This window comes from Nanorana parkeri, unplaced genomic scaffold, assembly GCF_000935625.1.
Source record: "Nanorana parkeri isolate BGI_ZX_2015 unplaced genomic scaffold, ASM93562v1 scaffold570, whole genome shotgun sequence".
NCBI classification, from domain to species: domain Eukaryota; kingdom Metazoa; phylum Chordata; class Amphibia; order Anura; family Dicroglossidae; genus Nanorana; species Nanorana parkeri.
The window spans coordinates 684,261-708,089 of NW_017306838.1; the positions used below are offsets into that span (position 1 = coordinate 684,261).

Genomic DNA, 23,829 nt, shown 5'->3' on the forward strand with positions numbered 1-23,829 from the left:
AAAAAAAAAAAAAAAGGACTGAAACAGGGGAACTGGACCAGACCAAACAGCAACATGGTCAACAAAAGAGAAATCAACTATGGCCATTATTGAACGTTTGGAAAACTGTAGGTTGGTTAAGCGTAGCCTGCTTTAGTCTTGACTTTAGGAAGCTTGGACAGACAGGACATGTCCATATAAAATTCAAATGCAATGATGCTAAGGCTTAGTAGATATCTATAACCTTGGCTTCAGGTAGAGAAAGTTACAAGGTAAAAAGAAAAAAAAATATTCAGCAATGCTACCTCTAGGCAATTTAAAAAAAAAAAAAGGAGGAGGTAGAGTGGGGTTAGGCAGGAAAGAGGACAAGAATGGAGTCTGTTCGCAAACTGTGTTATAGGGGTGAAGTAATGCACAGTAAACCTAACTTTGAGAGAATAAACTTCTGTGGGCCATACTCAAAAGGTAAAAGTGCTTGGCTAAGGAGAAAGGGGATGTAGTCCTATAGTCAACATTTACATGTTCAGCTTAATGCAGAAGAACAACAATCTTGATAAAATAGGTGCCCAAGAAGCATCCAAGATTGTTCCTTCCTCTTGAGGGATTCCAGCAGGGTAACCACATGCCTAGTGAGTGTAATGAGTTCAGGGCATGTAAGGGATGCATATTTCCATTGAGGGAAGAAGAGTGGCACCTTCGATTAGAGCTCTCACTATCTAGGTAGAGACAAGCAGACAAAGGAATTGAACGGTCATGCTGATCAGCAAAGGAGGTTCTCAAACCTTTGTGGAGGAGGAAAACTTGAAGTTGAATGCAACGCAAGGGAGGTCAGAGCAAAGAAGACAATGCGAATTCTCCAGAGATCTTGAAATGTCCAAGCTAGATTATATTTGAATATTTCCGAATGGGCGAGTCCATCAAGACGGAGGGAGAAACAAAAGTAACCTTGCTGACTGTAGGTTGAAGGACCTGACTTCCTAAAAGGAAAAAATGGAGTATGAGCCATGAAAAGCAATGTCCAGAGATCAGGCCACTTACAAGGATCAAAAGGGAATAAGCTACCTATGGATGGATAATTTTACAATGGGAATACTGTTTAGAAATAGTTCAGAATACAGTATAGTATAGCATGTACCTTATTCTAGAAGGGAATAACAGGAACAGATTTTGAGGACCATGTATGTTGAAAGATCTGTCAGAAGACAGAGTTGAGTAGAGGAAAACACTACAACAGGGACAATCATCCAGGATCTCACAGGCTCCTTTGTAAAAAGGAGTGGAAGTAAATTCTGAATAGTATTCTGCCACATAGGTTCCTACCATCATATGAAACGGAGTCCAAGGTTCAAGGAATAAAAAAAAAAAAAACAATTTGGGATAGTACACATTAGGGTACAGAAACCCAAATGATTGAGTAAAACAGGATATAGGATCTAGAGTGGAAGCAGATTGGGAAGAAGATATGGGTCTCAAGCACTGAGATAGATGGCATCAGGTTCTTCAGGGGATAATGGTGAACCTGTAAGGAAACTCCTGATGCTGTTGCCTAAATGCGATATCCATTTAATAAGTTGTGAAAGATTGAGTCACACTGTCAGGCTGTGTCATGATTTTAAAACTGAATAGTACTCTGCAGTTAAGTAATACAGTACACCAAGGACTGAGGAATGAAATTAAGCAGAGTCCAAGGTATAAGATACATACCGGGACATAACCATAAACAGATTTGAGTACAGAGACCGAATCACAAAAGAGGCTGATTTCACTAAAATTTAATTTCTTATATATTAGGGATGTCCTGATGCCGAAGCTGGTATCGGGACCGATTTACAGGGCATTTTCACAAGTACTTGTAGCGCCGATGCTTGCGCTGGTTTTTTTTTTTCTGTACCTTCCGTGGTGGGGTCCCCTGGGCAGTCGCCGGCCACCTACATTAGGACCCCACCCGGAGCGCCGCCCACAGCAGTGGCGTGACGCTCCTCCGCTCAGCGCCGACGACATCCTCACATGTGAGGAAAAGCATTCGGCACGTCGTGAGGCACCTCCATTGAACAGGCACCAGTAAGTGAGGGCCTGTGCTGAAATGGGAAGTGCTTTGTATTTGTAATGTGCACTGTACATGTACTTCATATAGAGTAATTTAGGTAAATCATAATCCATAGTACATAACATGTAGTTGTACTATGGATCATGATTTAACCTATTCATGTTAGCAGGGGATAATTGAAAAACTCTATTGCTGCAGTGTACTCTATGTAGTACATATACAGTACATATTCCAAATTCACTGCAGCAATAGATTTACAATTCTCCCCTGCTAACATGAATAGGTTAAATGATCCATAGTACATGTTGTTGTACTATGGATCATTTAACCTATTCATGTTAGCAGGGGAGAATTGTAAATCTGGAAAATGTGTGTTGTGTCCCCAGAGTAGCCCCGTGGTGTAAATGAGAATACCCAAGTATTATCACATCTCATGTGTTTTAAAAAACTCGATGACAGTCTAAAACAAAAGGAATTGCAAAAAAAGAAAAGAAGCTAAATTTATGCGTAGGTGCTGCGCGACCTGAAAGACGTTACCGAGGACCGATCAACAAGAGTTAATCAACACCATCTTTATTCAACAAATATATATCAAAAGAGTCTATATTTGTTGAATAAAGTGCAATATTAGTGCAATACATATAGACTCTTGAGAAATATTTGTTGAATAAAGATGGTGTTGATTAACTCTTGTTGATCGGTCCTCAGTAACGTGTCTATATAGAGTACACTGCAGCAATCGAGTTTTTCAATTATGCCCTGCTAACATGAATAGGTTAAATGATCCCAGACGCAGATGCGTGATCGGATTTGTAGTTTCACTACAGCTTTAGGGCCCGTCACACCAGTTGCAGTGCGTTCCGGCCCGATTCGGGCCAGAATGCACTGCCTCGCATTCCGGCCAGCACGGTCCGGTCCAGTGAGATCAAAATAGTGCTTGCGGCATTTTGAGTGCACCAGACCGCAGGCATAATGTGCCTTGCCATACAGTGCGGCCGATCGCATTGCGGCAGGAGGGCGTGGCTACGGTGCCATTCACGTCAATGGCCTGCTATGCCCCCACTAAAAAGTCAGCCGGCCTCAATGCGATGCAGTGCGTTCCGGCCAGAATCGGTACCTTAGTGCTGAAGTTGCCTACTCAGGGGCAGATTTACCATTTCAATTTGTTGGTACTATATTAGCAGTTTCCCACTTACCCAGTGCCCTCTTTTGTTTTATTATTGACTACCACAAGGTCACTAGAGAGACCGTGCACCAACTCCCCACACAGCACAGTGCGGCAGAAGACCTGACACCAACTCCCCGCAGACACAAGTGATTGGTAAGTTTCATTATGTTTAAATAAAGTGATGTACTATACTAGTTTTGTTAAATGTATATACATTTTGAGTGCTCTGTGGCAATTTGTACCACCGACCAGGAGGTGACTTTAAATTTATTTTATATAACAGGGTGTACAACTTCTCCTGATTGACCCTCGCAGAGTTGCATCCCTTCTGGAGCTCACACCCCCCAAGCCATACCCTCCTGAGAGCAGGTAAACTTTTATTATGTACTGCAGCTGCCAATTCTATTTTTGGTGTATTATACATGCAGCAATGGAGAATGGCAATCAGCTGTAGAGGACTACAAATCTCATCCACTGCTGAATAATCATGGATTGCTGAGATTTGGGTCCTGTATAGCCAGTTGCCGTTCTCCATTGCTGGTGGTGTTCTGCATTGTTGTATATTGTATTTATGGGATCTGTAGTTCTTTATTGCTGGTTGCCATTTTCCATTGCTGGTTGTATATTGTATTGATGGGATCTGTAGTTCTCTATTGCTGGTGGTATTCTGCACTGCTGTACAATGTATTGCTGACATTTGTAGTCCCTCTACAGCTTGGAGTCAGTGGCAGAACTGCCATGGCCCCTGGCACTCCACCACTGACTCCAAATCATAGCCCGGACATCCTTCACATTAGTTTCATCATAGTTTATTTATTTACTGTACATAGTTACATAGTATGAGGTTGAATACACAGGTCCATCAAAACCATTTCAAACCATTTATTTATATATTTTATTATTTTTTAGATAAAGTGTGGCTCTAATAATTTCTCATTTATAGTCAAGTATTTCTTTCTCAAGGTGGAGAGATATATTTGAGCCACACAAACACCAACAAAATGTCAGCAGTGTGGAAGTATTTTAAAATCAATGAGAGCAACCCATGCATGGCAGACTGCAAACTTTGTTCTGCAATATTATCAAGAGGAGGTACAAAACCGAGTTCTTTTACTACCAGTAATCTCATTAAACATTTAAAATTGAAACACAAAAGTGAGCATGATGAATTCAATGCCGTCTCTAGCCGTAAAACTCAGCAGCCAACACTGCAGCAAATATTTGCAAGACGAGAAAAATTTTCAAGGGATAACTCGAGGGCTATAACAATAATGGAGGCAGTTACCCAGTTCATTCTTGATGACCAGCCACTTTCTATACTTGAGAACGTGGGTTTTCAGTGACTTTGTAGTGTTTTTGATTAAAGGTATGAGATGCCTAGTCGCCACTATGTTACAGATGTCGTCCTACCAAAGATACATGACACGGTGAGGAAACGCATTTCCAACATTTTGCAGCAGGACGTAAAGGCGATAGGCTCCACTACGGACATTTGGAGCAGTAGTGCGAGTCCTGTGTCATCAGTTTAACCGCCCAATGGATAGATGACAAATTTTACTAATTTTACTCTGCAGCAAGTCATGATCATGCTAAAAAATGTCAAGGCTCTCACACCGGCCAAGCTATAGCTAGTATACTTGAGGAAATGCTTCAGACATGGGCAATTCCAAAAAGTTCTGGCCATGTTTGTGGTCAGTGACGATGCCGGAAATATAATCAAAAGGCATGGATGATGCCGAACTTCCAAGTATTTCCTGTGTGGCCCATACGCTGCAGTTGGCTGTCTCGGAGGGTCCATTATCACAACGCAGCATTGCAGATATTGTGGGGGTCGTTCGCAGACTAGTTGGCCACTTTAAACATTCACACCTGGTATATTCTCGCCTACAGGATATTCAGATCCAGCTAGGTCAACCGGTTAAAAGACTTCAACAGGATGTGCAGACTCGCTGGAATAGCACGTTTTACATGCTGCGGTCTCTGATTCTACAGAAGCGGGCCATTGGAGTGTATGTGTCCGAGCATGAGCTCCTTGTCACCATCACTGCAAACGTGGTATCTCATGGAAAAGATGCTGAACATCTTCGCACCCTTTTTAAGAATTGACTCGCCGCCAAATGAGTTCTTCAGATGCCTTGGCCTCAGATGTAATGCCTGTAGTCACCGTGCTACAGTGAATGTTAACAAAAGAAGTGGATGAGGACCACGGTATTAAAACTATGAAGAGCGCGTTGCTTGCTGCTTTCCAGAAGAGATTGTCTGACACAGAGCGAAACCCACTATCGCTACTCTACTAGATACAAGGTTATTATTCTTTTCTGCTAATGTTTAAAATAAGCATTTTTAAGAGGAGTTTGGGAGAGGTGATCTATTTAACTTAAATAAATGATTCATGACTGTAGTCTCTTGAATAAAAAAGTAACTTTAATAAATTTTTAATTAAAGAGACTACAGTCAATCATTTATTTTAGTATACGGTTTTTAGTTTCACGGTTCTTATTTCCCTTTGGTTATTGCTTTTATTGCAAAGTGCTCCCCTCATATTTTTTTATTTCTTAATGAACAGACAGGGTAGTACAGTACACTGCTTGCTTATTCATTGTTTTTTTTTATTCTTGTAGGTATAAAGATCGATTCTTCACACATGACACTTCCAGGAAAGCCAAAGAAATTGTCCTACAAGAGCTGCAGAAAACTGTGGAAGAGGAAGCCATAGCTGAGGTGCTTGAGGAACCACCTGTCAAAAGGCTCCACAGGTACCAGTCTGGGCAGTGTTTTTCAAGAAATAGCTTTGGAATCCACCTCCTAAGAGCAGCACTCCCATAGCTGTTGCCATACAGCTAGAAACATTTCTTGGAGAGGCCACTCTGCCTTGTTCGGACAAACCCCTTATGTACTGGGCAGTAAATAAGCAGCGATTTCCCTCTCTGGCCCAAATGGCAAAAAATATATATCTTTCTGCTCCATGCAGTAGTGTGGAGAGTGAAAGATTGTTCAGCGCAGCATCACACATTTTGACCGACAGTAGAAACCGCCTGCTATGTGAACATGCAGAGATTCTCCCGTTTCTTAAAAAGAATCTGCCATTTACATTTGATAAATAAGCATAATTGAATGAATGCCTGTTAATGTAAAACTGATGTTAATATCCTTATTTTTTTAAATTTAAAAACAACATGTTCTTTTACATTTGCTCTGGTTTTACAACTTTGTGAAAGCAAATACATTTTTTATTGTTTTAAAACAGTCTTTTAAATGAAAGTTCTTCATAATATTAAAGAATTTGGCCTAAAATCACAAGTCTGCATTGTTTTAAAAAAAAAAATGTCACCTGTCTCTTTAAGAAAAAGTATCGCCAAGTGCATGAGGGGAAGTACTTGTACTTGAAAAAGTGGTATCAGGAGATATATACACACACACACACACACACACACACACACACACTATATTGACAAAAGTATTGGGACACCCTCATTGGATGCAGGTGTTACATGACATTTCCTTGCTACTAAATATTCCATGGTCAACTGTTAATGGTATTATAACATAGTGGAAGCAACTGGGAACAACAGCAACTCAGCCACGTAATATGACAGAGCGGGGTCAGCGTACGCTGAAGTGCACAATGTGCAAAAGTAGCTAACAGTCTGCAGAGTCAGTAACTACAGACCTTCAAACTTCGTGTGGCCTTCAGATTGGCACAACAACAGTGCGTAGAGAGAGTCATGGAATGGGTTTCCATGGCCGAGCAGCTGCACCCAAGCCTTACATCAGCAAGTGGGATGCAGTGGTGTAAAACACGCTGCCACTGGACTCTAGAGAAGTGGAGACATGTTCTCTAGAGTGACGAATCACGCTTCTGGCAATCCGATGGACGTGTCTGGGTTTGGCGGTTGCCAGGAGAACAGTACTTGCCTGACTGCATTGTGCCAAGTGTAAAGTTTGGTGGAGGGGGGATTATGGTTGGGGTTGTTTTTCAGGGATTGGGCTTGGTTCCTTAGTTCCAGTGAAGGGAACTCTTAAAAGAGAACTATGGGGATAGGGCTTTTCCCCATAGTGCTGCTTAGGGTAACAGCGGCGATCGCTGTCTGTTTTCTCTTCTCCTCCACCCTCCACTCTTCTCCTCCACCCGGCAGCTCACCGCTAATGGAGCCTGGCAGCTTCCGGGTGTACGAGGAGGCGTGGCCAGGGCCGTGGGAGAAGCGGCCCGTTCGGAGGCTGCGGTGCCGCTCCAAGAAGCTTTGGCGGCACACGATGACATGGGGCACAGAAGATGGGACCGTGGGAGACGCAGCCCCGGCCAGCGGAGGCTCCAGCAAGAACAGGCTGCTGAGTACAAATCACACGCAGCAGCCCGTCCTTCCCGGGAACGGCCCGATACGTCCGTGCACGTCCCACGGATCTGTACGGGCCGACTCTAAGCAGTGTGAATGAGGCCTAATAGCGCAATCTGTCAGAAGCTGAATCCAGCGATTTGACAGGTTATGCAAAATGTCTTGAACAGGAAGGGGTGGAACAAATTTAGATGGGGGGGGGTGCCGAGTTTCGTCTTGCCTAGGGCAGCACGAAACCCAAATACACTGCTGCTCCTCGGTCGCTCTATAGCGGCAGCGGCTGATGAGGAGAAGAGAGAACTGATACGGCGATCGCTGCTGCTGAAGGAGTAGAATCAGTGCCACACTGTAGCTGTCCTTACTACGGTGTTCTGTGTCACACCACTGACCTGGTGGAGTTGAGGCCGGGGCACGGTAGGGGTTAGGTGGGGCGACTGGTGGCGAGTAACTCTTAAAGGAGAACACTAGTAGTTTAGGACTTGACATTTTGAGCCATGTATGTATAGATATATGTATATGTATAGATATATGTATAGATATATGTATAGATATATGTATAGATATATGTATAGATATATGTATAGATATAGATATATGTATAGATATAGATATACACACACACACTGAGTGGCCAGATTATTATGACCACCCCATCAGTACTTCGTTGGGCCGCCTCGTGACTCCACGAGATGTTGAAACGTGATGCGGGGAATCTGACACTGCACTGTTGCCCTTCTGTTGTCTTGTACCAGTCTTGCCACTCTCCTTTCTGCCCTAACATTGACTAGTCGCTGACTGCCACAATTCGCAGGTTCAGACCCAGATTTTCAGCTGACAGTCCAATCTTTAACTGCTTGAAGACCAGGTGTTTAGATCCCCTACCTGGCCAGGCCATTTTTCAGTATTCAGCGCTGCGGTACTTTGACTGACATTTATTCCGTCACGCAACGCTGTACTGAAATTAATTTTATACCATTTTTTGGGGACAGATAGAGCTTTCTTTTGGTGGTATTTAATCACCACTGCGGGTTTTATTTTTTACTATATTCAGGAGAAATTACTGAAAATTTTGAGAAAAAAACGTTTTTTTTTTCATTATGCTATAAAACAACTAATACTACCCACTTTTTTGGTAAAATATAAAAGATGGGGTCACGTCGGGTAAATAGACACCAAACATGTCAAGCGTAAAAATTGCGCGCACTCGCAAAATCGCAAAAAACTAGCATACCCAAAATTGGCCATAGGCGACGCTTTAAAAGCTTTTACCGCTCATCAGTTTAGTGTTATCAGTGATTGATGGCCCTAGAACTATTGCTCTCATTCCGACGTTCGCGGCGATATGTAACATGTGCGGCGTAATGGGTGCAATCGTCGTTTTCGCAGGTATGCGCACCTGACGCATGTTTACATGCGTGTATGTAGGGGTGGGGACTTTTTAAAAAAAATTGTTTTTTATTCTTTTTTGTGTAACTTTAAAAAAATTGTGGGGGGGGAAACTTTAAATTTTTGTACTCTTTTTTTTTTTTTCACTTAACTTTATTGCTATCACAGAGGGGGCTGAGAAACCCCCTTATGTGATAGCAAAAGAGGTGACAGGTCCTCTTTATGGAGACATCAGGGGGTCTCCAAGACCCCTAATGTCACCTAGGACCCCCCTGAAGAAGCTGATGAAGCAGAGAGCCAACAATCTTCCCACGTTCAAAGGCTGTTAGACCGCGTTGTTTACCCATATCTTCAGAAAAAAAAAAAATCACTTCTAGTGTCGTGGTAAACAACCTGCTTCCCTATTTATAATGGTCTGGCCCTCTAGCAACCTGAGCGCAAATTTATAGCTAATTTGCCTACAAACGTCAGGTGGTCATAATAATCTGGCCACTCAGTGTATATACACATGCATGTGTAGTCGATCCAGAGGGAGGCAAATCACCCTTCTGAACTATGGTCCAATTTGCTTCAACAGGAAAAAAAAAAAAATCCTCCCTAATCCCTAGGGATATATATATATGTGAAAAAATCAGTATTGGCTTTAAAAATACACCTGCCAGTTTTTAAATTAAAATCCATTTGAAGGTTGTGTTCTACTCATTCTTTAAGTACTGTCAGGAATACACCAATTACAAGCCAACTCTGATTTTATCCCATACCTCCTTAAAGATACAGCAATATAAGAGATCCAGACTTGCCCAGGAAACCTCTTTTTAAGCTTGCTATCAATTCATTCACTGTTATTTTTCTTCCCAGTGTTGATTCTCTTACAGATCTGAGTAGGAATTAAACTCACAGATGCACTATAAAAGTGGGGTATGGATTGTGTGTATATTTAAAACGTTTTGCAACAATAAGCTTTTCTTTTTAAACGGTTCATAAGTGTTTAAATTAGGATCCCAATGCTGGCCAGCAGTGCTTCAGAGTGTTGTTTTATGTATGTAATGTAAATTACCCATTTCCGCTCACCTTGTTAGTAAAAGACTGATCAATTTGTCAGCATACATTAAGGTGGCCATACACCTTACAACTATCGCAAAACCTTGCGATGGTTGTAAAGTAATTTAAAACAACGTACGATCTGCCCATCTTGGACAGGCAGATTGTACTTGCGATCATCGCAAGCCTGCCCCGCTGAGGGCCGGGCTTCCGATGGCCACAATGCTGAACGGGCAGTGTGCGCGTGCGCACACCGGCCGTGCGACATTGATCTTACGATCATGCTAAATACCAGCCCAAAATCGTACGATTCTCGGCTGCTTTTCTAGCATGCTCCTTAGACAAAAGACGTGCGACCGTACAGTAGAAACGGTCGCACGTCTTCATTCACACTGCTAGATTCTTGTACAATCGCGGGGTTTCCCGCGATTCTCGTACGAGAATCGTGCAGTGTATGGGCACCTATAGACTGCATTCAATTTTTTATTGCAACAGCCCAAATATATTCTGGTGCAGTGGAAACTCTAGAAGTTTTTGGACAGGCTCATATTATGGACAGGTCCCACCTACATTGTGCTGCAATGCAAATAGCATGGCATTTTCATTGCCTCTAATACTTGCAGCCCTTAGCTGTTTTTGGGCTCAAGACTATAGAAGTTATTCTATGTATGAGGACACATAGGAGTAAAGCGGTAATGAGCATTCTTCATAAATTAAATTACATTATGGAAAAGCAATGATGTCAACAGGATGAATATCTGGCCCATTTAAAACAGAAAGTAATAGGCAGAGAACAATTCAAGCATATAATGCAATAATAATCAAGGTTATGCTTTGCAAAGTTTACAAAGTACATTTGATCGGACCAAAATTCATCTGACGGTAGGGAGCCTAAAATTAGGGGGAAAAATAAACCGCCGCACAACCAATGTAAAATGGTAGCCATGACAACGCATAACTCACCACAAAATAGCTTATGTTAGTGAACAAATCACCCCAGAGCTTCAACTTGGTTAAAAATAAAAAAATAAAACAGTTCCGTGAAGACAATGTATGCGGTTTGCCATAATCAGAAAACTGCTTTCTATACATTACTTTTTACACGTTACAGAGAAACAGAATTAAAAGTTATTTCATATTAAATACTTACTAAAGAAGTATTTAGGTTTCTGTGCAAATAAACACTTCCGGGTTTGGTGAGGGAGATTTTCTTTGCAAGGTTTCCATCAGTGACCACCCCATACCGAATGCTTTCAATGTAATCTAAAAAGAAAGTTTGATCACATTACTTTTCGTAGGACATAGTTTAGAGACATATGCATGACTGATTTTTCTGACAGGGATACTGCATCTGCTGTCCTGTCAGATTAGGTCGTGATTAACAGTGTGCATGTACGTTTACACAGAAAGCGCATTCCACTGAAATTTCACAGTATAGTATGCAATGGATACTTCTATTATAAGAATGAAGAAACCAGATTGTAGAACACCATTCCTCAATTCTCTTATGGCATTATCAAATGTTCTAAAGAGATCTTTCCTATAAAATTGTGTCTAAAAATCGATCAGTGTATACGCTGCTTGAGGCTCCATTCACATATAGGGTTTGCCGCAAAGCACGCAAACGCTAAAATCTTTCATCTGCACTGATTCCACTCGTTTGCAGCTATTACTATAGCCTCGAACGTGCAGAATCCATCCAAAAATCACGCTTTGACTATTTTGCGGGCCACTGCAAAAGTCTGAACAATGCGCATTAAAGTGTTTAAGTTTAGCGGAAATCTGAAATCTTTCTTCAGTCTCCTCTCCCTCAGTAATCAAATTGCACCATTGTAACTTTTTTAAAATGTCCCAAGTTGAGAGGCTGCAGCAAAAGCTGATCTGTCAGACATTTGTGACCACAGCCAAGAACCACACAGGCACCAGTATTTACATAATTGTGTCATCCCTGTGCAGGCATCCAAGTCCAGGAAATAGATACCAACTTTGGAAGATGCCTGAAGAAAGATGATTCCAGCCTTCTCGAGGAAGGAAAGCAGATGAAGGCATTTTCAGGGGAGTAGAGTGATCTCTGTGAACCTAGTCTTGCACATTAATAGCATGCATATAAAGCATAACTAAACCCAAGAAAAAAATGTCCTAGTCCCACATGTGGTGATTGCATTACTTTTCATTTTTCCAGACTATGAACATTTTCAGCAAGTAAAGGAAACACCTTCTGCTATTGCCAGAAATGTTTTTGCCTTGTCGGAAATGCAGTGTTCTTGTCACTTCCTGTGAAATTAACTGGAAGCTAAAACATGTGATCTTTCTTCTGAAAATGACTAAAGTCCCCATTGACCATGCACTGGAGATGAACAAAAGGCAGATATAATTGTAGTCCAACCTAGGGGGCAACCATGGCTCCATCAATAGATACACTGCAGGAGTAAACTTAGCAACCCAGGGACAGGAAGTATGTTATTCACAGGATTACAAGGTTAAAATAAAAGACAAAAGGCTTGTAAAAAATAAAAAATAAATAAAAGAAAGAATAAGAAAACTAATGCAGTCAACTAATGCAGTCATCTCATCCAAGGACTGGTATGATGCAATACAAGACATTATGGTTTTTGGCTTTAGATATGCTTAGCATGAAAAAATAGATCTGATGCTAGGCCCATTTTAACATTGAAGAAGTTTTTGAGCTACAAGTCTACCAAATTGCATCAGTTACTGCCCACTTATACAAGTCTCAACTATCATAATCATCTAAATCATTTTAAATTGAAATAAGCATTTTAAGGTTAGTGGAACACCACACTTTCTCTTCATACTGAAACTAAGATCTTGCATGCTATATATAGAATTCTTATCTCAATGCTCTACACAATTATTTCTCAGTTTAATAAAATTCATTATGCAGCACTTGTAAATCAGAGCTCAAAATCCCAACTGTGAAACATTGCAAGCAACAATTTGGTACAAAAGCACTTCTAGTCTATCAATGGATGCTCTTACAATAATGAAACCGTAACGTTTCATAGCTCAGGTAGGAAAACAAAGAAGATTAACACTTTGAATGGGAATCAGCCACAGTAAGAGAGGTAATAGCACTGGAAGACTTTTAAAAGCATTTTTCCAGAGCGGAAAATAATGTGTAGGAGTACATTACTGAACATATTTTTTATGTATAATCAGTGTTTATTGATTTTCACAAGTATACAGAGAATGATATAAACATGAAATGGGTAAACAAGATGCATCATATTACAAAAAAGAGACGGGTTCGCTTAAAAGTGAACTATGGCCCAACGTTTTTGCCATAGTTCTCCTTAGTCACAGCATGACATATGCCCTCCTCTGACCCAAAACTCAGTATATAGTGGGCTATCAGAGCCACGCTTTGGCTGGGAAAGATGCCAACAATATTGTTGGGCTCCACGACATCTGGTTAACAACTGGCTCTGTCTCTCTAGAGACAGAGACAGCTCTGACCGCCCACCCCAGCCAGCAGTCAGCGCTGGAGGAACGGAGAAGGGAATCCCTGCGGGGAGCGGTGACTGAAGATCACCTCTCTCTGCAGGGGGAAGATCAGCTCTATAGAGCTGACGTGTGACAGCTGCACTGTCACACATGGGCTCTAATTATGGGCATTATTCTGCATTTCATTCTCCCCATAATTCTCCTTTAATGGTGGAAAGTAAAGGGTTTCCAATCAAGGTCCAAATGTAGTGGGTTTCGGATGTAGGTCCAATGGTATTTTAAAATTGTCACATGGTCTGCCAATATTCTAATAAAAAAATATGGTTTCTAGTTGTGGTATACAAAGTTCTGACTACCATTTCATATAGGACATTGGATAACAGACATGATATTTTTACAACTATAACTTTTCCCTTAGGTCTAGAGATTCCAAATAGAAGAGTATGACAAAGAAAGAGTGAGAGAAAAAGGAAAAAAAAGAAGAGGTGCCTCCTTTTATAGTATTAAGGAATTCAAAAGTAACCAGCCCTCCACTCTGCAGTAGCTTCAATGATATAGACGGTCACATGTATGATGAAAACTCCACAGTGATTCCATTGGAACCAAGCAATTGTGTATCTCTCCAATCTCTTCCCCTTTTAAAGTCTGATCTTTCATGGATTCCATACATCTCACATGCCCACAGGCCATAGATGGAATGATTTGTTTGCCAGTGTTGCCCAGCACGGGAGTGCTGAGAGAATATGGCGTAGAAGATATTTTTTTAAGACATCTGAATTACCCTGTTAAAATGGATAATAAAGTAATGCATAGATCAGGTTTGAGAGATGTACCCAAGATCTTGTTATAGGTTGTAAAGATTTCATCCCAAAGGGAAAGGATCAAAGGGCATGTTTCAGAATGAAGTTCCTGATGTTAGGAAGATATAGTTCGTGGTTAAGAACAAGGATTTAAGTCGATCTGTGGGGGTGTTGGACATCACATGATGTACTGACGGCATGGGAACTCGTACTGTTGAGGGGACAGATGCTATAACTCCAAGGGTCCATCCACTCCTTTACACATATGTAGCAGCACTGGTTGGCCTGCACATGTGCAGTCTGGACTGACTAGCACATTTGCAGCATGAGTGCTTCCTTGCAATCAGTACGTCCTGTTCCGATGTCACTAAGGGGGAGTGGCTGCGGACAGTGGGGACATACATAGGAAGTTTCCTCACTAATACCGGCAGCAATCACCAAGCTCCACATTGAACATTGCTCCATTAACAACTTAATGGGGACTACTGGCATTTTAAGTAATGATACTAAGCTGGCATATAAAGAAGATGCTCATTTTCAGTCACTCTGCATACTCTTTTCTAGAGTTATTGCAGAGTCGCTGCACACAAATGTAAATCAACAGGAGTCGGTTTTAATATGTACAGAGTGGAGGAGTTGTCACTGCTGCCATTATTCAGTGCTCTGCTGTGTGTGAACTTCAATTGCCATCCTCTCTGCCCTGTCATTAGATAAAATTACAGTTCTACAGTGCCTGGGGGTGGGCACCCAGCAGAAGTCTCATTCCAGGTTAATATTATATTATTATTAATTACAGGGAGATTAAAATGCACAAAACAAGGTCATTTGACATATAATTCTAAAGAAAAATTGTTGTTGCTATTTATAGCAGGGTCTCTTTTGTAACATTTTGCTTATAAATGTCAACAAAAGAAAGGGTTTTTTTTTTAGAATATGGTTGCATTAAGCGGATTTAACAAAGTTTATTTCTATTTTAAATGTTTGATGCGTCCACTTCATTTACTATGTCTTTGATTGTCTGAGTTTTCCCCATTTAATAAAATTGGATCTTAAAAACACACCCCCTGCAGTTCACATCTGCTGATTATTTCACAAGGAGAACATCACGACCTGAACTTTAGATGATGGAAACATACAGCCACCCACTGACATTTTCAACTCGCCATTTATTATCCCAAATGGGAATCTGGTATTTAAAATAATCCACTTGCTGTAACTTAATAACATGAAAGACTGGAAATGCGTGCATAATCCATAAAGGAGCTAATGATCAAAGCAAACTGAGCTTCTAGTTACAGTGCAGCACACAAACAGATGCTGCTACTAAACATTTAGTGCATTGTGATCAACACGCTATATACTTAACATGCTGGAGTTGACATGACTTTTAGGTCTCCACCCTCTATTCTAAAAGAAATACTTTTTCTTTCTTAGTTTTTAGATTTAAGAGAAAGGGACAATGTATTATTACAGGGCCAGACAAATCCCGGCAGCAAGTTAATGCTCCTTAATATTTTATAGCCGGTGCCTAACTAGAGGTTTCCCCTAGTTGTTGTCACTGAAGCTGGATCATACAAATATATTATTTTTGCTCTTGGATTGGACATACTGGCTCCTAAATTCCATATTAATTTGTCCACACCGGATTATACAATATTTACAGTATACTGTATGTTCTGTTCAAAAATGATATACCCCAAAAGTAAAGCATTTTCTGATTCCTTTTGCCTCACTTTACCACAATAATGTTAGTTCTGCACCATTTAATTAAATAATCCCAAGGGTTATGAAGTATCCAGCATACTATGCAAGCATTCATACCTTGCAGCTAAGCAATGACCAGCAGTTCTTATTTTACGCTGTGCTGGAGTGACATTAATCCTTTCGCTGCCACTGACATATGCCATATGTTGCTGGCAGCAGGCCCCTTTAATAACAGGCTGCCGGTGGCTATAGATCCGTTTACATATGTAAAGCTGACTGTCGGCTTTACACTGGAAGTGATTCTGGCAACTGACGCTTCCAGGGGCAATCTGTGCTTATTTGGAGTGGAAAGGTGACCGTGCGGATCTAGTTGACTGACCCCTTGTAAGCCCTCCTATGTGATAGCAATTAAGTAAAAAAAAATTAAATAAATGTAAAAATTAAAATGTTAAGTCCTACCCGCGAGCATATTAACGTAAAAAATGCGTTGGGTGTGCCTACGTATGAAAATGACGATCGCATTACACATTAGGTATCGCCACATGGGTCACATATCTCTAAACTGATAACCTGTAGGGGCTTTTAAAGCGTCACCTATGGATAATTTGGGGTACCATATTTTGGTGCCGTTTCACCGACGCATGCAATTTTTAACCTGGGCATGTTGGGTATCTATTTACTCGTCATAACCTTATCTTTTATATTTTAGAAAAATAAATAAATTGGTATTATATTGTGTTTTTGGGCACTAAAATTAAGTGCATTTTTGACCTAAACCTTAGATTTTTTAGATTTCTTAGCTGCACAATTCCAACATTTAAAACGGGGAGAAACCAATCAGTTATACCCCTTTTGGCATCTTACCTCAAAGTGGAAAAACTCTAATCCGTGCAATTATTTACATTTAAAAATAACTCTAGATCTTCCTAGCAAGGAAGAGGATAGCACAAAAATGGGTATTACCCTCACCACCCACTGTATGAGTGTGGATAAATGCTGTAACAGTACCTTAAGGTTGGAACGGATGACATATCCACACAGCAGATGGAGAAGGTTGACTACCCAGTCCTAATACAGCACTTGGAGAAATAAAAAATCAAATGATCTTTTACAATACTGTCCATGCATGAGTAAATGCTGGTGTTAGGAAACTCACTTGCATTTTTAATCCTTATGGTCAATCTCAATGAAAATACATGCAGAGCTATTTAACTGACTGCCAACTTAAGACACAGATCAGTTTACAATAAAACAGAAAACCAATGAGAATAATTAATGTGTCTACGGTTTTATGAATATGTTGTAGTTTCCCCAGTAAATTGCAAATCTTCCCTCTGTGGGTTTAAAAGGGTGGGAGAGATGAAGCTATTTAAGGGGACCTTTCACTGTAGATTTAAGTAGCAAGAGTATAAATAAAAGTTGACACACACAAAAACAAACACACTGAAACACCACTGCTGATCAAAAGTATTACAAATGCACAAAAAGCAAATTTAAGACACATCACAAATCTAAAAATGTCATGCATTTTCACAGGGTTGTTTTCAGTTTAAAACTAAACAACTAGCAACACTACAATGTTAGACTGTAGATGTTCTACCTACCTTTCTGTAATGAGTGCAGTGCAGACCGGAAAAATGTTAAATAGCCTGGAGGTTGAGGTGACGCATTAAACTCAAAGTAACCCAATATCCCAGGCTTCAGGAAGGAAGAATAAAAAACAGAAAATATATGTATATTAGCCAAGAATGCAAAAAACAGTTATGCCACAATTGTTTACAATTGAAATAATAAAATGCATTGCAAAATGGAAAGAATATGGCACCACAATAAACCTGCCAAGAGAGGGCCGCCCACAAAAACTCACAGACCAGGCAAGAAGTGCATTAAACAAGGAAAGCAACAAACAGACCAAATATAACCCTGAGGGAGCTGCAACGCTCAACAATGGAGATTGGAGTATCTGTCCATAGGACCATTTTAAGTCTTATACATTACACAGAGCTGCCCTTCGTGGAGGAGTTGCCAGGAAAAAAACAAACATTGTTTGCTGAAAAACATGTTTGCTGTTGACCAAAAGGCATGTGGGAGAATCCCCAAACATATGGAAGAAGGTACTCTGGTCAGATGAGATTAAAATTTAGATTTTTGGCCTTTAAGGAAAATGCTGTCTGGTGCAAACCCGAGAACAGCATCCAGAACACCACAGTGAAGCATGGTGCTGGCAGCATCGTGCTGGAAGGATGTTTTTCCATCGGCAGGCACTGGCAAACTGAAGGAATGATGGATGGCTCTAAAAAAAGGGAAATTCTTGAGGGAAACCTGTTTCAGTTGAGATTTGAGACTGTGATAGAGGTTTACCTTCCAGCAGACAATAACCCTAAGTATACTGCTAAAGCAACACTCCAGTGGTTTAAGGGGAAACATTTAAATGTCTTGAAATGGTCTAGTCAAAGCCCAAACCTTAATCCAATTGAGAATCTGTGGCATTACTTAAAGATTGCTGTACACCAGTGAAACCTATCCAACTTGAAGGAGCTGGAGCAGTTTTGCCTTGAAGAATGGGTAAAAATCCCAGTGGCTAGAAGTACCAAGCTTACAGAGATGTACCCCAAGAGACTAGCAACTGTAATTGCTGCACGTTCCAAGTTTTCTGTTTTTTTTGTCTTACTTCTTGTTTGTATCACAATTACAACTGTTTTACAACTTCAAAGTGGTAGGCACGCAAATGGTACAAACCCCCCCAAAAAAATCAATTTTAATTCCAGGTGGTAATGCAACAAAATAGGGGAAAATGCCAAGGGGGTGAACACTTTTGCAAGCCACTGTAAGCCAAAAAAAGAAAGTATAGCACATACAATGCAACAAGAACAGTGATTTCATAGTGCAAACAAAAACAATAAGAGTACAATTTTTTCCAAGGTTAGTTTTCTGGCTGCCATGCTGATCTTCCGCTTTTGATACTTAAAGTGACACTAAAACACAGAAGTTAAATCTTAAAAATGCATTAAAAGAAAAGTACCTTAACTATTAACAAAAAAGTATCTTATTTGTGTATCACTCGGCTGTAAATCCTCCATGCGAGCTTGGAGTGGTGTCTACTTTACAACACACGGAGGGACCATGGGGAACAAAAGTAGCCACCCTCCAGAAGGAAGGACAATGTCAGCACCAATTCAGAATTGAAGGTTTAACTGCCGAATTTAGTGTCACTTTAAGAGTCCCTGACTGGGAACATGGATATAGTCAAAGATTTCTGACTTACTTGATCGGCATACTTTTTTTTTTCTTCGGGTCAATGACTTTTAAAATAATTATTGAAACCAATGATTCAGCTAACATCCAGTCAGCAATGGCAGGACCTTCAATTCTTCAAGAACAGGTTTATGTTACATTGAAATTGGGAATTTCTAAGATTTAAAGAACATTTGTTCCTGCTCTGTCCTGCCATCACCCAGCCCTTGTACAGTAGAGGACAGACAACTGAGCACAGCCAATGTTTTGGGCATTTAGGCTAGTGTGCTAGTTGGAGTGTGCTGAACAGTGTGGATGGATGAATCTCTTACTGCTTCTATTGTATTCTGACAGCAGGTGGCGGCCACTATCTGTATACTCGAACGGACCTTGCAGCTGATTAGCTGCAAGCTCCGTTCAGTTGAAGATTTCCCAATGAAGATTTTCTATCGACTTCTGCTGAAGGAATAGGGTAGCCGATTCTGGGGGAAATTCACTCCAAGTGTACCCAGCTATAGCATTCTTCAGTAATCATTCAGACTGCAACACTGTAACTTTGTAGCAAGTCTTAAAACGAGAAGCAGCAGGGGCTCCAATCTTTGTCATTTGCAACAAGACATCCAAGACCTGTACAGGCACCATGATTTACATAATTGTGTCATCTTAGTGCCAGCACTCCATCCAGCAAGTAGTTTCCGATAGTGGCTAATGCCTAAAAGAAGATAGTGCCATCTGGAGATAAAAGCAGATTAGGGTATTGTCAGGGGAGTAATGCGATCTCTGCGAGATGTAATAAATACCTGTTACACATGCATACTCTCAGCATAAAACATGAATCTGAATCACATTCAAATTGTGAGTAGAATTTGTTTTGAGAACTATTTTCAGATAGGCAATGAGGTCAAACCAACAATTGTCTTCATCTATAGTAAGGAAAAAGAAAATCCAAGGGGAAGAATGGGAGTAAAATTCTAACAGAGAATATGGTTCTCATTCAGGAAACTCCATTCAACTCAAAAAATCGAATGCAATGTCGAACAAAGTCTCTGATGGTATTATCGAATGTTCGGACAGATTTTTAATTTTAATGTTCATACAAAAATCTACCAGTGTATGGCCAGCTTAAATCACAGCAGTTATTTAAAAATCACTTTACCTCATAGGTAGATAGAAAATCCTTTAGTCTATGCACAGAAGAAATATATAAAACCGGACTCATCACTCGCCGGATAAACTTCTCAATATAAGCTGCTGTCAATGGTCCTTTATATTCAATGGGTCCAAAACTGCAACAATAAAAACTTTTTTTTATTTTACTGGAAAATAAAATTATACAAATTTGTACCAAATTTAGCACTATGCAAATATAACCTCTGCATTTGAGTCAAAACCAGAGCTAAAAAGCACAAAAGATGATACGTGTCCCATTAAAAGTGTTTAATCATTGTATATTGCCAAATGTTAGCACCTCAGTGTGCTTCTCAACTTGGAGAGATGTCAACGTCCTGTGTACTGCCCAGGCACAGTATGCCAGTGCCTTGAAAGTTATTGCAAGCAGCACAATATGTCTGAATACTGAGAAACACGCACACACACGCACAGTAAAACTGTAAGCCCTCATTCACACCTCTGCATTGCAACATTGCTGCAGTTGTGGTGTGCTGTCGTATGACAACTCAACAGGCTGCCTACCACAGCAAAATTGCACTTAAAGAAGTGCAAGCAATTTTTTTTTTTCAATAATTATAGGATACCATGTCATTACTAAATCATGCAACATCCTCCCGGGCAGTTCCCTGTACCAGTTGGGTATTAGGTAAAGTCTTGTATGCAACTCTGATCTTCAGGGGTGGACTGCACAAAGCTTGGGGGAACGCAAAAACTTGACCAGCGACCATTAGTGGTAGTTACTGCTTAAGGTATTGGTATGTGTAACCTTTTTAGTGTTATGGCAGGCAAGTAAAATGATGCAAACAAACCTGCAGACGCTTCTAGAAATCAAATATAAACCTACATGTGTTTATCAATGATATGTGGATGATGTGTTCATCAAAACCTACACATACTGGTATTTGGGGACCCAGGACTTAGAATGTCATTCTACTGCTTTTTAATTGTACTAGGCAGAATCCTGGACCAGGCTGTATTGCTTAAAAGAAATCCTTCTAAAGAGAAACTTGTAGGCATTTGCAGATTTCGTATTCGGCAAACACCAGTTCCCTGGCTGTTATGCCGACCCTCTTGTTTCAATAGTCACTAACCCAGCACAAGTAATACAAATTTTCCAGCATTTCGCTGACTTTCTGTATGCATACTTGTTCCAGGTTAAAGGTGGCCATACACTCTACAACCATCGCAAGACTTTAGTCTTGCAATGGTTGTAAAGGGATTAAAAAAACGTACGATCTGCCTATCTTGGACAGGCAGATCGCACTCTCGATCATCGCAAGCCCGCCCCCCTGAGGGGCGGGCTTCCGATGACCGCAATGCTGAACGGGCAGTGTGCGCACACCGGCCCGTTCAGCATTTATCTTCCGAGCACCGTTCTAACCAGCCGAGAATCGTACGATTCCCGGCTGGTTTTCGAACATGCTGGTTCGACAGAAGACGTGCGACCGTACAGTAGAAACGGTCGCACGTCTCCGTTCACACTGCTCGATTATCGTACGAAAAACCGATCGCATACGATTATCGTACGATAATCGTGCAGTGTATGGGCACCTTAAGTTTCAAAGCAAGTGGGTCAGCATAACGAGGCAATAAGGATTTTCAGAAGGAGCTAAGCTCCCTACAGTTCTCTCACAAAAGGCAAACCTGATGTCTGGCAGGGAGTTGCTGAAGACAACTACAAATCCCTTTACAAAATAAATCGTTTACACACATGTATTTCAGAGCGTATTTAACTTTTCGCTCGAATTCAGGTTTAACTACTTCAGAATGTTAAAACTACTATGCAAAAAAAAATATTAATGTTTGCCCAGAAAAATCATGTAAATCCCCCAAACATATATTTTCTGAAAGCAGAGGCCCAGTAGAATATTTTTTACCACCTATCGACAACCTGGTCCCTGGTCGAACGTTGCATTGTAGGGGTCTGGAGCAAACTGCGCAAATGGGACAACTCCTGATCTGGACAGCACAAGTCTGGGATCGGGAGGCGATGACAGACCTGGTGGATTCCATGGAGAAATTCTGAGCCAGAATGTACACGTTCAGTGCAATAAGATCCAAAATGTAAATGGGTGGAAATAAATCCTCTGAAACTGTTCTGCCACAAGAACAGGGGCAATGACACCTTGTTCTAGAAGACCCAAGAGGGCTTGATGGAGATCTGCTAATCTGTGCAGTCACACAAAGGTTGGAGATGAAAAAAAAAAAAAGAAGAGGACAGGGAGTGAAACGCCACCTTGTAGCCCCTGGACACCACCTCCTGCACTTAAGATGCCATCTGTCCAAGTGTGCATTAACAAATGTCCCCCTACCTTGAAAAAGTTGGCTGCACCTCCATGCTGAAAGTGGTTTGTCTGAGGGTTTGATGCACTTTAAACCCCAGACATTGCAGATGCACTGGGAGCCAAGTTTGCAGGGAATGGATGTGGATGTTGCAGGAGTGGTAGAACAGAAAGGACTTTTCATAACCATCAGCAAGGCTTTCCCAGTCTGTAGCGTAGGCTAATCCCACTACGGAAGAAGGGTACTCTTGCCACCATTACCATCCTACAGTTTGATCAAAGTGCCCTCTGCATACAGTGGCTTGCAAAAGTATTCACACACCCCCCCCCGGCATTTTTCCTATTATGTTGCATTACCACCTGAACTTTTTGCTAAATATTTTTAAAAGACAAAAAAAACAAAACAATCCCCCCAAAACTTGAACATGCATAACTATTCACCAATCCAAAGTCAATATTATGTAGAGCCACCTTTTGCAGCAATTTCAGCTGCAGGTCTCTTGGGGTACGTCTATATAAGCTTAGCACATCAGGCCACCGGGAGTTTTTTTCCCCATTTTAAATGGGAAAACTGCTATAAGCTCCTTCAAGTTGGATGGGTTTTGCTTCTGTACAGCAATCTTTAAGTCATGCCACATATTCTCAATTGGATTCAGGTTTGGGCTTTGACTAAGCCATTCCAAGACATTTAAATGTTTCCCCTTAAACCACTGGCGTGTTGCTTTGCAGTATGCTTAGGGTCATTCTCCTTGATGGAAGGTGAACCTCTGTCCCAGTCTCAAATCTCTGGCAGACTGAAACAGGTTTCCCTCAAGAATTTCCCTGTATTTAGCGCCATCCATCATTTTGTCAATTCTGACCAGTTTACTAGTCCCTGCCGATGGAAAACATCCCCACCGCATGATGCTGCCACCACCATGCTTCACTGTGGGGATGGTATTCTTGGGGTGATGAGGTTTTGGGTTTGTGCCAAACATAGCATATTCCTTGAAGGCCAAAAAACTAAATTTTAGTCTCATCTGACCAGAGTACCTTCTTCCATATGTTTGGGGAGCCAGCAAACCTGTTTGCTTATTTTTTTTTTCCTGTAAGCAATGGCTTTTTTTCATTCTAATTCCAGGTGGTAATGCAACAAAATAGGAAACATGCTGGGGGGGGTGAATGCTTTTGCAATCCACTGTACAGTATGCATATTCTGGGCACAGGTTCACGCCAAGCT

General features: G+C 41.0%; 1 protein-coding gene across 1 annotated transcript in view; it reads right to left on the reverse strand.

Moving 5' to 3' along the window:
• TXNDC11 (thioredoxin domain containing 11) overlaps nt 1-23,829 on the reverse strand; it is a 66,461-nt gene that overhangs the window by 30,834 nt on the left and 11,798 nt on the right. The window contains exons 3-5 of the mRNA XM_018562290.1: nt 20,315-20,444; nt 17,529-17,622; nt 11,106-11,218 (exon numbers count right to left, since the gene is read on the reverse strand). Of these exons, the coding sequence (XP_018417792.1) occupies nt 11,106-11,218; nt 17,529-17,622; nt 20,315-20,444 (337 nt within the window). The remainder of the gene's footprint in view (nt 1-11,105; nt 11,219-17,528; nt 17,623-20,314; nt 20,445-23,829) is intronic.